A 12,898-nucleotide genomic window follows, 5' to 3' on the forward strand; every position below is an offset into this window, starting at 1 on the left:
CTTGAAGACTTTCATCAGTTTCCAAAGGATGTTTATTTGGGCTGCTCTTTCTTCTTATTCTAATTATGTTTTGCTGTTTTCTCCCATGTCTCTCTGCCTCTCTGCCAAGACTCCATCACAACAATCATCTCATATCAAGAGATGATCTTTTCTACTCTAGGAGATTCATACTCATTGTCCACCTGGAATTCAGCTGCCTCTGCCTTCTGTAACTCTTCTCTATGTTCCCCAAATGATCAGTATTGACTCATAGGTAGGGACATCAGTACTCTCCTACTGAGCAAGAAGAGGCTACAGAAGATGAGGCCTTCCACTTTCAACAACCTTAAAGATGTAAGGGTCAAAACTGTTTATGAGGGGTATGATGAGAGAGCATAAGACTAGCTAAGGGCATAGTACAAGCTCGCATTACACCTCCTCCATTCCCGGTGGAATGTGTGTGGCCTTCCTCAGGCATTCTAGCTGCCCAAAAACAAAGAAATGGAATGAAAACAAACGGTTAACTGACAGAGATCACAGTCATGCAGGACATGAGTCTCCATCGGTTTACAAATATCTTAGTCAAGTAGAAGGAAAAGGCAATCTTATCAATAGCCTAATCTCCAGAAACCTATAGACTCAGTTTTATGGAGCCCCCACATCACTCCTCCATAGTAATATGGGGAACAAAAGCATGAAGGAAATGGCTGGTAACATTTAATTTCCTGATACCCTGCAGCCCACTGACAAATACTTGAGGCTGACAGAGAGGAACATTTCTTTAGGGGCTCCCTACTGTCTTTTTTTTTTTTTTTTTTAATATTTTTATTTATTTCTAGGAGAGAGAGAAAGAGACAGCGTGAGCAGGGGAGGGTCAGAGAGAGAGGGAGACACAGACTCTGAAATAGGCTCCAGGCTCTGAGCAGGCAGTCAGCACAGAGCCCGACACGGGGCTCAAACCCACGAACTGCGAGATCATGACCTAAGCGAACGTCGGACGCTTAACCGACTAAGCCACCCAGGCGCCCCAAGGGGCTCCCTACTGTCTTAGTGTTAATGCTTTGCTAGAGGAAAAAGTACCTTAGCCTGACAATAGCTAGGCCTCCAGTACTCTAAATCTTCTCTAGGACATGAAAATCTCTGAGAAGATTTCCCTTGACTTTACCACCTCCAACACCAGAGTGTATAAGCAGTCACTCTTCACAACCCCAGTACAGCTCTTTCTGCCTGTTCCCACGCTTTAATAAAATCACACTTTTTGCACCAAAGATGTCTTCAAGAATTCTTGGACCTTGGCTCTGGACCACACCCCCATCACTGCTAAAACTTCATCGATGGTGAAGTGAGAGTGACATAACCTCAGCCCCCTGGCTCTGGTTGGGCCTCTGCCATTGACCTGGCCGAACATGGCTGTGAGATACACTCCGGCAGTGTGCTAGGAGGCAGGGGCATGTGACGGCTCCTGTTGGTCTGGGGCTGAGCCTGGAGTTGGGAGCTAGTAGTTTACAGTCGGAGCTGGACTCTGCTTCATCCCTTTCTGGGGACCACAGTTCCTGGGAGTGATGCTAATAGGAGCCTGCCCTTTGCCCTTTTCCATCTCAGAGGGCCCAGAAGTCAAGGAGCACAGTCTGGGGTCTGGAGGACAAGTTTATTTAGCAAGTAAGGAGGTGTTCCATCAACAGGGCAGCCTGGGGAGCAGCTGGTGGGCTGTGCAGGGAGAAGGATCTTCTGGCTCTCCCAGTGGTGTCCAGGCTGGTGGGGCAGCTGCGTAGCATGGCTAGGCAGTGCTGTGACAGAGGTCGGTGTGAGGGGGATTGGCTGGAGAGAGTCAAGGGCACCTGAGAGGGAGACAAGGGAATAAAGAGGGCAGCAGTTTTGGGCAGGTGGGACAAAGGCAGACCTGGGACCCCCTCCCAGCTGGACCCTGACTCCCATAATCCCCTGCTCCAGCCATACTTACTGCATGCTTGCTCAGTCTCCCTGGCACTGATCTGTGGGGGACAGAGTGGTTAGTATGGGTAGGGGTCTGTGTGTGGAATCCCTGAATTCCAGGGCCCCTGCACTGCCCCTGGGCTGCCCTGGGCCCCAGGCTGGCCCAGCCACAGACGCTCTAGGGGTTACCTTCAGGCATGGTGCCGCAGAGGGCTGCATGATGGGGCAGGGGACTGGGGGACAGGCCTGAGGACAAGCAGACCTGGGTGAAACCCATTCTCCAAAGGAGGCAGGTGAGGCCCAGCCACCCTCCTGCTTGGGCACCAAGCCTCCTTCCTGTTTACCTGCTGAGCCCTGACAGCCCCTCAGCCTTGGGGAGGCACCTGCCCAGGCCAGGCTGCCTGAGGACAAGGGTGCCTCCCAAGTCAGTAGTGAGCCAGGCCCAGGGCAAAGGCGAGGTGGCCCAGGACAAATAGGCCTGGCTGGAGTGGGAAGTGGCCAGGCCAGGAGACTGAAGAAACTTGGCCCCTGCAAATCTCACGTGGGCAGGCCAGGGATATCCTGAGGGAAGCAACTAGGGGCCCAAAACCCTGGTTGTGGCAGGGTCTTCCTGAACCCAGAGTGGTTCCTGGGGCTCCAGTGACTGCCACAGGAGCCAGGGTCCCTCCTCTCCCCTCTTCCCTAGTGAGGCAACATCAGACACGTGCCCTTCTCCTTCCCCCAGCTGGAGATTACCGTTGGGGATAGTGAAGACGATGTGGTGATCCTGGAGGCCCATAGATTTGGCGAAGGCAATGAGGAGATCTTTCGGCCCAGAAGTCAGCTCCTTAGTTCTCCCTGTGGCCAAGATGGCTAATGAGTGGCTGGCAAAAGCTCCATAAATATTGTTGAATGTGTGAATGACACCTCAGACCCTTTCCTCGTAAGGGGCTCTGTGGAAAGACCACTCTCTGGTCTCCGAGGGCTTGGGGTGCAGGGCATCTTGGGGGCTGGGTGCGATGGGCCCCTTCTCCCCCAGTATGATCAAGATTCGGGTCCCAGGGGGGGTAAGACCCACCATAGAGGACGATCATGAAGTACTCCTGGTTTTTATGAACTTTCTTGAAGAACACAAGGGCATACTTTTTGTAGTCTGTGGCCACCACTCCGAAAGTGAAGCTCAAGGTTCCGGTGTAACCTGCATGGGGGACGGTGAGGGATCAGCCCTCCCTGGCCCGGCAGAGGGAGCTAATGCTTCCTCTCCGGCCTCCACAGGATGGAGTCTGGGTGGAGCGGCAGGGAGGTCCGTGCCCCCAGAGACCCACCCCACACAGGACTCACGCTCAATATTGCCCAAGGTATATAGGCCTTGATGGGGACTTGGGACAAATGTTCTGGCCCAGGGCTCACAACGCTTTTTCCTGTGGAAGCAAGAGACGGGTGGGTAAGAGGGTAATAGCCCACCGTGCCACAGCAGGAGGTCTGCCCCCCACCCCTCAGATGGGCCTGGCTCTTCCCCACTGAGCCCATCCCTGTCTGTCCCTGCCTACTCTGCCCTGAGCCACCTGACCTGCTCAGACTCTCCCCCCAGCACCTGCTGTCCTTCCTTCTATGGGGCTGTTTCCGCTTGGTGGCCTTCCCTCCCTACTTCATCAGAGACCTTTGTCTTCTATTCTTTTTGTTTGTTTGTTTATGTTTTTTAGACGGTCAGTAATTTTTGAGAGAGAAAGAGAGAGACAGAACTTGAGTGGGGGAAGGGCAGAGAGACAGGAAGAAACAGAATCCAAAGCAGTCTGCAGGCTTGAGCTGTTAGCACAGAGCCTGATGCTGGGGGCTAACTCACAAACTGCAAGGTCATGACCTAAGCAAAGTCAGATGCTCAACCCACTGAGCCATCCAGGTGCTCCTATTCCCTGTTCTTATCTTGCAACTTCCTGCTGTACTTTGCCAGGGGAATCATTACTGAGGCTCCAGTCTGCTGGAGGCCAATGACTCCCTTGGCTGTTGGGCCAACCCTGACCTCCCACCTGCATCCCATCTGGTCCCCTGGGAACCCAGAGCCGATCTCCCCACACCTGCCTTTTTTCTGCTCCCTCCATCACAGATGCTCTAGCCCCATCCCCAAGTGCCAAAGCCAGAAGCCCAGAGGAGCTGGGTAATGCTTGATTCCTCTCTGTACACCGCTCTGGTTATGTCCCACTTATGACTGATCAGCCTTCTGGGCTGCACACCATCATTCCTCTCCCTGCTGCAGCCAGACCTGCTCCTCACCAGTACCTGAGGCCCCTGCCACTGGCCACTCCCCACTCCAGACCACTCATCAGCTCCTGCTCAGGGCAGCCATGCGATGGCTTGATGCTTCATGGAGAAGTGGCTACCTCTGACTCAGTCCACCAGCCCTTCCACGAAGGTCCCAGGCCTCTTCTGGTGCAGATTGGTTCCTCAAGGCCCAGCCCACAGACCACCTCCCTGGAAGCTCTTGAGAAAGTCCTAGGTGGAATTCTAGGCTGGATCCATTGACCCTCCTCCCCTTCTAGGACATCCCTCTTCTCTTTGTCTTGTTTCCTGATGCCTGTCTGTGCCCTTCCTCAGTACTGTCTTGTGTCTGTGCAGAAGTGACCAAGAAATGTTGATGTAGTGAATGAGAGCAGGAATAAATACAGGGATCCAGTACCCAGTGGTAGGATGAATGATCATCTTTCAGCTTTGGTCACCCCTAGGCTATGACATCAGTCTGCCTCTTGAACCCCGGAGCAGCCCTCTAGGTCCCCAATGCTTCCAAGTAGGTGGTAGCTCTCACCAGACCAGTTTAGCTTTGATATTGTAGCTGTCGTCTTTGTTCAGCTTGTAGGTGGCGGTGAACATCTTAAGCAGGCGGTGTTTTTTTTTAATTTCATTTCCTGCCAATCCTATGGCGTACCATTTCCCCTGGAACTACAACGGGGGCTGATGATAGACAGAGCCAGGACCAGCCCCAGGGACCCTCCTGACCCATGCCTGCAGGCACCTCTAGGCAGCTTGGCCATCAACCAGAAGCCTCCACTAACTAGGCTGCAGGCACACAAAGGGCCACACATGCTGCTCTAATGAAGCCAGCAGGAGATGGAGCCATCAGGGCCAGGTGGGAGCCCTGAGTGTGTCAGGGACAGGTGACCCTTGGCAAGTGGCCACCGGGCATCTCTGAGCCTCAGTCTCCTCTTCATATAAAGGGTCTGAAGATGTTCCCACATTGCAAGGACTGTGGGGATTATGGACGAGAATGTGGGCCAGGGGAGTTCTGCTCATCTGACCCTCTTGTCAACCAGGTTGGGTGCAAATGGGGGCATGGGTTGTGCCTTCCATCAGGGGACCCGAGGGCAGACTGAGCTAAAGCCTGAGCCCCTCCTCTTCCCCTCTGTTCACACTCTTCCTGGGGCCTCCCTGCAGCTGCCCCTCCAGGCTCCTTACCAGCTTGTTCTGGAAGTTAGGCTGCAGAGGGATCTTGCTCACTGGCGGGGATGAGTACAGGTTTGGGGTGCAGTCCTGGGCCTGGGTCTGCAGGGTCCCCAACAAGGCAAGGCCCATCCACAGGAGACACTGGGCCATGACTTCAGGGCTGAAGAAGCAGGCACCGCTCCAGATATTTCCTGAAAGAGGATATGAGTGAGGAGGCTTCTGGGGGGATGCTATTTATGGTCTCTGTGGCCAATGGCTCACCCCAGGGTGGAGCGACTCATCCTTTGCTAAATCCTGGTAAGACAATTGCCAGCAACTCGTGCTGAAGATCATGGCAACCTGTGCCCTTTCCCACAGGTCAGGATTATGCAAGCTGAGCGTCAGGAAGGTCCAGGAGGCTGGAGGATGCATTCTCAAATCTTCACATCTTTGGCAGAGACAGTGACTCCTTCTACACTCTCTTCCCCCTGGTTAACACTGTGTGAGGACAGGGGTCTCAGATCTGGGCCAGTTGTCTTCTCTGACCTCCAGGAGCCTCTCAGCTGGGGCCCAAGTGCAGGGTAGAGTAAGTGTGGTGGGGCCGCCTTCTTGCATCTGATGACATCACAGAATGTCTGGCATCAACAAAGCCCATGCTGCTTTCTGGTTCTCCAAAGGGACAGAGAAATGGATGTAGCTGAAAGAGGACATTCCTGATAGGGAAGGACAGTGTGTACCTTGTTCTGCTCATGAAGCCCAGATCCTGGCCCTCCTAGGGACCCACACCAGACCCTGGCAAGAGTGAGAAACCCTTTCTCTCCCCCCATCTCCTTAGGCCTCCTGGGAGTGTTCCTGACGGGAGAGATTAAGGCAAGCTGAGGGCAAAGCACGTGCTAACATACCTCTTCCCCCAGGGGATCTGTATGACCTTCCTTCCTGGCTGCTCAAAACAAAAGAAAGAAAACAAGTGGTTCGCTGATAAAGAACACAGTATTGCAGGATGTGAGTCTCCAACAGTTTATCTAAGTCCCAGTACATTACGAGAAAAGGGAATCTAATCAATAGTCTAATCTCCAGAAAACTATACTCAGTTTCTTAGGCACCCAGCATCACCCTCCCCCACCCATAGTGATATGGGGAACAAAGGCGAGAAAGAAATGGCAGATGGCATGGAATTTCATTATGACCTGCAGCCCATTGACAACTACTTGAGGCAAAGATGGAGTATCACATTTCCCCAGAAATTCCCTACTGTCTTAATGTTAATGCTTTGCTAGAGGACAAAGCAACCTTAGCTGGACAACAGCCAGGCCTTCAACAATGTGCGAGTCTTCTTGAGCATATGAAAATCCATTTAGAGACTTCCTCTTGACTTTATCTCTGCCGACCCCATAGTATACAACCAGTCACTCTTCACAACTCCAGTGCAGCTCTCTCTGTCCCCGTGCTTTATTAAAATCACCTTTCGGGCACCAAAGATGTCTCAATAATTCTTTCTTGGTTGTCAGCTCTGCACCCCACCATTCCAAAGCCCCATCACTCCCAGCTTGAGTTAACCCCTCCCCTCCTCCATGCCCCATTGGTAGGGCAGACCCAGACCTCAGCTACCCCTGAGGGACTTGGCCCCTCCCGCGGGCCCGGTGGTCAGAAACCCCAAGCTGGACATACCACCCACAAATGAGACAGCTTGACATAACAGAGCTCTGAGGTGACAGTCCCGATCCATCCTGGTGGGGGACAAAGGCAGACATGCATCTGCATGTGAGAAAAGGGGAGGGGGGCTGGGCCCTCAAAGAGCTCTCTACTCTGCTGCTCTGGACACCGGGTATTTGGTTCCAATTTTAGTATATGTGCTGCCAAAGCAAGCACTGGACACCAGGTATTTGGGGTCACAGTGAGTCAAGGACTCAGCCTTATCCTTGAGAGATCAGTGATAACATCTGCCATCTCTGTCCATAGTCTTGGGCTGTGGAGCGCAGGGGCCCTGCCTGGGCCCCCAGAATTGTTCCTGCCATGGCTGATCCCAGCTTTGTCCTGCATGGAAGCAGTTTCCTCATGGGGGATTAGCTGTCCATGGGAGGGAGTGATGGGTCCCAACCCCTGGGCAGTATCTCCTAAGATGTCACCATGACAGCCAGAGTTGTCAAATGCCTGACCTGAGGCTGTCTTGAGGTCTCACTGGCCTCAAATGAGACTCCTGGAGATGTCATGTGCACATCCACTAGCTGCAGGAGAATCAGCTCCCCTGGCCTGCACTTTGGGCGGTGGGCCCGGAGAGAAGGGACTCTGGGTGAAAAGATAGAATAAAGCAAGCTGAGGGCAATGTACATGCTAGCCCCAGGTGGGATATGTGTGACATTCCTCTGGTTGCCCAAGAACAAAGGAAAGGAAAGAAAATAAATGGTTAACGGATAGAGATCCCAGTCATGCAGGACATGAATCTCCATGAGCTCACAAATATCTTAATAAATTAGAAGAAAAGGGCAATTTATCCATACTCTAATCTCCAGAAGCCTACAGTCTCAGTTTCCTGGAGCCGATATTAACACTCTCTCCTCCATGGTGATGTAGGGAAGAAAAGCAAGAAGGAAATGGTAGGTAAAATTAAATTTCTGATACCATGCAGCCCAGTAACAAGTACTTGATGCAAATACAGAGTACATTTCCTCAGGAACCACTACCGTTCCTAATATTAATTTATTCCTGGAGGTAAAACAACCTAGGCTTGACAATAGCAAGGGTTCATGTACCTTAGGAGTCCTCGTTAGCATGTCAAAGTCCTTCTGGAGGTCTCTCTCCCTTTCAAGATTACTTCCCCCAACGTCATAGTATATAAGCAGTCACTCCTCACAACCTCAGTGCAGCTCTTTCTGCCCAAGGGTCCTGTCTCTGTGCTTTCATAAAACCACCTTCTTTTGCACCAAAGATGTTTTCAAGAATTCTTTCTTGGCCATCAGCTCTGGAACCCTTCACCCATCCCACTCTCCTCATATTTCGGCACCCAATGTGGGGGTCTGAGTCTTTTTCATCTGCACCATGAACTTTGGTGCAAACTTGGTGAGTACTTTATCTTTTCTTTTTTTATTCTTATTTTAGGGGCTTTTCAAGGAGTATGGTCTTATTAGAACACTTTCCTGTCCATTGCTCAGGCCATAATCCTCTAGCCCATGGCTACTCTACGGGGAGGAGAAAGCCTACCTTTTGGCTAGAAGTGAATTCCCAGGCTGGAATGGTAAAAAGACCCAGAAACTTGTACCCTCTCTTTCTTCCTGTCCTTATACATAGGTGTCTGTGTTGGGCTTGGGACAGCCACCTAAGTGACCAGCACAGATGCAAATCTTAAGACTCCTGTGTGATGTTTCCTCCTCAATGATCTAAAGTGATCCCATTCACATATCTGGTCTAACTGCTTTTGGCTGTGGGACCTCCACTGGAAGCCTGCAAAACCAGTAACTGAATTGAAACCCAACTGGGGACCATATCCTAGGAAGCTGGCTGTAAAGACTGAATGTGTTGGCATGTAGATTAGATAATGATAGGCTTCTGTCTTCACTGTTTTCTGTCAATGTCCCCTAGTAACTACTCCTTAAATTACAAAATTGGGCAATTCTGCCTTGTAAAATTTTCCCAATTTTTTCAAAGGGTTGAAAACAGTGATTTCTTTGGCCTTTTTAGAGAGGCAAAGTAGGTCTGTCTGCTGGCACCTATTTGTAGCCTAGAATGCAAAGTGGAGGGATACCAGCATCCCACTTACAGAGACCCTTGGGGGCTGGTCCATAATCACAGTGATTTTGTTCAAGGTATTCCTCGGGTCAGTTTGACACCTCAGGAACTTCTGATATATCCTGTGTGTGGGATAGCCACCTGGGTGCTGAGGGGGATTTTTGTAGAAATGGACATTCTTTCCTTTTCTCTCTCTAGGAAGAGGACAGGAGCTTCTCCTCAGTGCCCAACAACTCTCCCTTGAGATGTCTTTTCAACCCACAGGAAACAATTTGGATTGTAAAATTTAGGAAAGGGCTGATGTCCTATAACACTGTGTGGCCTTAGTAGGATCTAGCAGTTAGATTTCTTCTGCAGAAAACAGGGTCAATGGATGGAAGTACCCCAGTTCCAGGCCTTCACAGCTCTAAGTCAGGACCTGAACTGAAAGCCTGTTGCAGAATGTGTTTGCCCAAATGTGTTTGGCTAATAAACTCCCTCTCGACATAGTGGATGTCCTCAGAGGCTTCCTCCTGATGGAACTCTGTTACTAGAGGAAACACTGGCCATCCCTGACAGGGGATGCTGTATTTCTCACTCTCTCTGTTCCTCCTCCTAATAGATGTGGGGGCCTCTCCCTCTTTCATTTCCCGAGTTAACGGCTATAATTGGAGCCAACTGTGGTTAGTCTACCTCGGGACGTGGACTTTAGAAAATAGCAGCTGCCAAACTCCCTTTGTTTTGGGGAAATCCCTTGTCTTCTCTAGCCTGACACAGACTCCATATTTCCACTTTGGTGAAAATCTGGTGTCTATACCATCTTCCCACCCTTGATGTCAAGGAGCAATGAGCACCCCCTTGGATCACCCACTTTAGATTCCCCCAAGCGTGTCCCAGGTAAAATGTGACAATGGGGAACAAACTGGTTGTCCTTTAAGTGAATGCCAGTGGAACATATTCGGTGGTTTAGCTTATTTAAGTTTGTTGGTTTAACTAAGCTGGACAAGTATTTAGAGTCATCGGCATTAAATGTAAAGTTTTTATTCTACCAAGGTTTCCTCAAGGTCAAATAAGCTCATGTTGTCTCTTTTGCAATTTGTTAGCAAAAAGATGACTTAAAATAATGATTAAGTTTGTGTATCTCAGTTTTCATGAATAATTGTTAAGATAGCTTTCAAAGTCTTTGGTGATCTGAACTTGGATAGATGGGATTGAATTCGTTGGATATCTAGGTGTCTTCCAAATAGAATGGAGTGTTAAAGCATTGATTACTGAACATAGGTTTCTCCTTTTGACTTCTTATTGCAAAGAAACTAAGAATATTTGGGTCTATTAGAAAGCATGCTTTCTACTTAATTGACTCATGAATGTGCCATCTAAAGAATTCTGGTGTAACAGTTTACAATAGGGTACTAAGAGTCAAATTCTGCTTAGTCAATTCTAGGAGTCAAAATTCTGCTAAACATAATTAAGACTGAAGGAAGTACGGATAGCAAGTCTATATGTAAAAAAAGTCGGAATGTGTAAAAAAGAGAGAAGGAATGGAAATATATTTTTATTGCAGGTAAAAGAAAGTAATTTTGTCCCAAGTGAGACTGGCTTGGAGATAAATGGCTTGGGAAAAAGTCTGAATGCAAAGGAAAATTGTAGAAGTTTTGTGAAGGGACATCTTTGGAAAGGAATTTTACGTGTGGTTAGATAGACTAAGTTGCATTGAATGGATTTTTAAAAGTACACTGAGCTTTTAAAAAAAGCTCAAAGCTTTTTTTGGATTTTTTGGCTTTAGATAAGAAAATAATAATAATATACAAAGGATTGTTTTCTCTTTTTTTCTGCTAGGAAAACCACAGGGTTAGCTTTCATCTTTACCAGGTTACTGATCTTAGTTAAAACTTCTCACTGTTAAAGGAGCTAAGTTTTGCTAATAACTATATAACCCTACATATTTGCCTTTGGAATCTCTTATTGTCATCTTGGTTAAATAAGTAATTTAAAGCGTTAAGATTTGTAATGATCTAAATCCCGTTTCAGATGTGCTCTAAACTTTCTAAGGTTTAACAAGCTTCCCAGAATTTAAATTGTAAAGAACGTCTTTTTGACCTAGGAAGGCTTTTTATTTGGTATATTAAGTGAAAATCCTATTATATAATCATAAACCTTAGTTTATATTGTTTGGGTAAAGCTAGAAATGTTCAAATGTATATGCAATTCCTAAATCTCTATATGAATATGTAAAACATATCTCTCTTAAACCTGATCTGTGAGTTACTAGAAACCCACTCTATATAAACCCGAAACACCTGGTTTATTTAAAGGATTGAAAGTCTGGGGCGCCTGGGTGGCTTAGTCAGTTAAGCGTCCGACTTTCGCTTAGGTCATGATCTCGCGGTTCGTGGGTTCGGACCCCGCGTCGGGCTCTGTGCTGACTGCCGGCTCAGAGCCTGGAGCCTGTTTCAGTCTGTGACTCCCTCTCTCTCTGACCCTCCCCTGCTCACGCTGTCTCTCTCTCTCTCCTAGAAATAAATAAAAAATATTAAAAAAAAAATAAAGGATTGAAAGTCTAATACAGCAGGGGATTTAACTCCAAAATGGAAGGGCCCCTACTGGGTCATATTATGTATTCCCACTGCAGTAAAGTTAGAGGGGCACACTTCACGGGCTCCTATATCTAAAATAAAACCTGGACCCCTACAAGGTAAATCAATGAGCAAACTAATGTGCCTTTTTATTCCTGTGAACCTGTGCAAGACCTCAAACTTCTCTTAGGATGGTTGGACCTTTCGTTTTCATCCTCCTTTCTCAATTTCTACTAACAATTCCTTCTTACAATGGACCATTCAAAAGGATCACTACAGGCATTTGAGTTACAAATCAGAAAGATCAATCTGATTCCTCCTGCCTGTTCCCACAAGCATCCGAGGATGCTTCAAGCCTAACGTCTAAAAACTCTCATGGCAGCACTGGGAGACACTGGGTTTGTAATCTGCTCTAACCATTAACCTGAATTTGTCTTGTTCTATAAAAGTACCTCTTATTAATTACCTGCTTGCTTACTAAACAAAACAGAGTCAATATGATGGCTATATACCACCTGTTACACAGTTGAGGCCTTAAATGACTCTCAGAATACCATTATATTACTAAATACTAAAATAACTCAAATGCATAAAACATTTCTAAAAAACAGAATGGCATTAGATGTTTTAAGTGCTGCACAAGGTGGAACATGAACTTTCTTAAGAACAAAATGGTGTGTGTATATTCCAGAATACCTCAAACATATTTCTGGATTTCTAACTGACATGAATCCTCAAATTGGTGCATTAAATAAACCCTCTCTTTCCTTTAATAATTGGTTAAACTCTTGAACTGGAAGATTTTTGTTAGTTACCAAGGACTTTTCATTCGAGCTAATATTTCGAGTTATTCTATTTACGTTTTGCTGTTTTCTCCCATGTCTCTCTGCCTGATGCCAAGACTCCATCACTACAATAGACTTCAACAGATGATCCATTCTACTCAAGGAGGTTCCTACATGTTATCCATCTTGGATTCAGTGTCTCACCTTAATTTCCCTTTTTGTTCCTTGACAGGCCAATATTGACCCATAGGTAGGAACAACACTTTGCCCCTACTCAGCAGGAAGAAGCTACAAAAAATGAGACCTTCTTCCTCCAACAACCTTAAAGATTTAAGGGCCAAAATTGTTCAGGGGGGATATGATGAGGGATCATGGGATAAGCTGAGGGCAAAAGAGGCTGACACATCCTCCCCCTTCCCACCCCATGTGGAATATGTGTGATATTCAAATCCTCCTGGCTGCTCAAGAACAAACAAAAAGTGTTTAAGGGCTTGCCATGGTGATGTGGGAAAGTAAGGCAAATGAAAAATT

The 12,898-nt window shown here is 47.9% G+C and overlaps 2 protein-coding genes across 3 annotated transcripts in view; both read right to left on the reverse strand.

Moving 5' to 3' along the window:
• LOC120230201 (neutrophil gelatinase-associated lipocalin-like) overlaps window positions 1-12,898 on the reverse strand; it is a 101,603-nt gene that overhangs the window by 12,009 nt on the left and 76,696 nt on the right. The gene's annotated exons all lie outside the window — the stretch shown is intronic.
• Window positions 183-5,589, reverse strand: LOC120230203 (neutrophil gelatinase-associated lipocalin-like). 2 transcript variants are annotated; one of them, XM_039229727.1, is made up of 7 exons: window positions 5,338-5,585; window positions 4,691-4,824; window positions 3,232-3,311; window positions 2,969-3,088; window positions 2,647-2,748; window positions 1,940-1,970; window positions 1,613-1,817 (listed from the first exon to the last, which is right to left on the reverse strand). In XM_039229727.1, the coding sequence occupies exons 1-6, from the start codon at window positions 5,473-5,475 to the stop codon at window positions 1,951-1,953; spliced, it is 594 nt and encodes a 197-aa protein (XP_039085658.1). In that variant the 5' UTR covers window positions 5,476-5,585; the 3' UTR covers window positions 1,613-1,817; window positions 1,940-1,950. The 2 variants fall into 2 exon arrangements, with proteins under 2 accessions (XP_039085657.1, XP_039085658.1); XM_039229726.1 differs by lacking the exons at window positions 1,613-1,817; window positions 1,940-1,970 and adding an exon at window positions 183-193 and having other exon boundaries at window positions 2,613-2,748; window positions 5,338-5,589.

This window comes from Hyaena hyaena, unplaced genomic scaffold (assembly GCF_003009895.1).
Source record: "Hyaena hyaena isolate Hyena2069 unplaced genomic scaffold, ASM300989v1 scaffold_38, whole genome shotgun sequence".
Lineage (NCBI taxonomy): Eukaryota > Metazoa > Chordata > Mammalia > Carnivora > Hyaenidae > Hyaena > Hyaena hyaena.

Excerpts from the sequence above, each read along its gene's own strand:
- LOC120230203 (XM_039229726.1), bottom strand. The coding sequence starts at position 5,475 with ATGGCCCAGTGTCTCCTGTGGATGGGCCTTGCCTTGTTGGGGACCCTG. Across the intron at positions 4,825-5,337 it reads CTAACTTCCAGAACAAGCTG|TTCCAGGGGAAATGGTACGC; the intron begins GTAAGGAGCCTG and ends CCCCCGTTGTAG. Across the intron at positions 2,749-2,968 it reads CTTCATGATCGTCCTCTATG|GGAGAACTAAGGAGCTGACT; the intron begins GTGGGTCTTACC and ends TCTTGGCCACAG.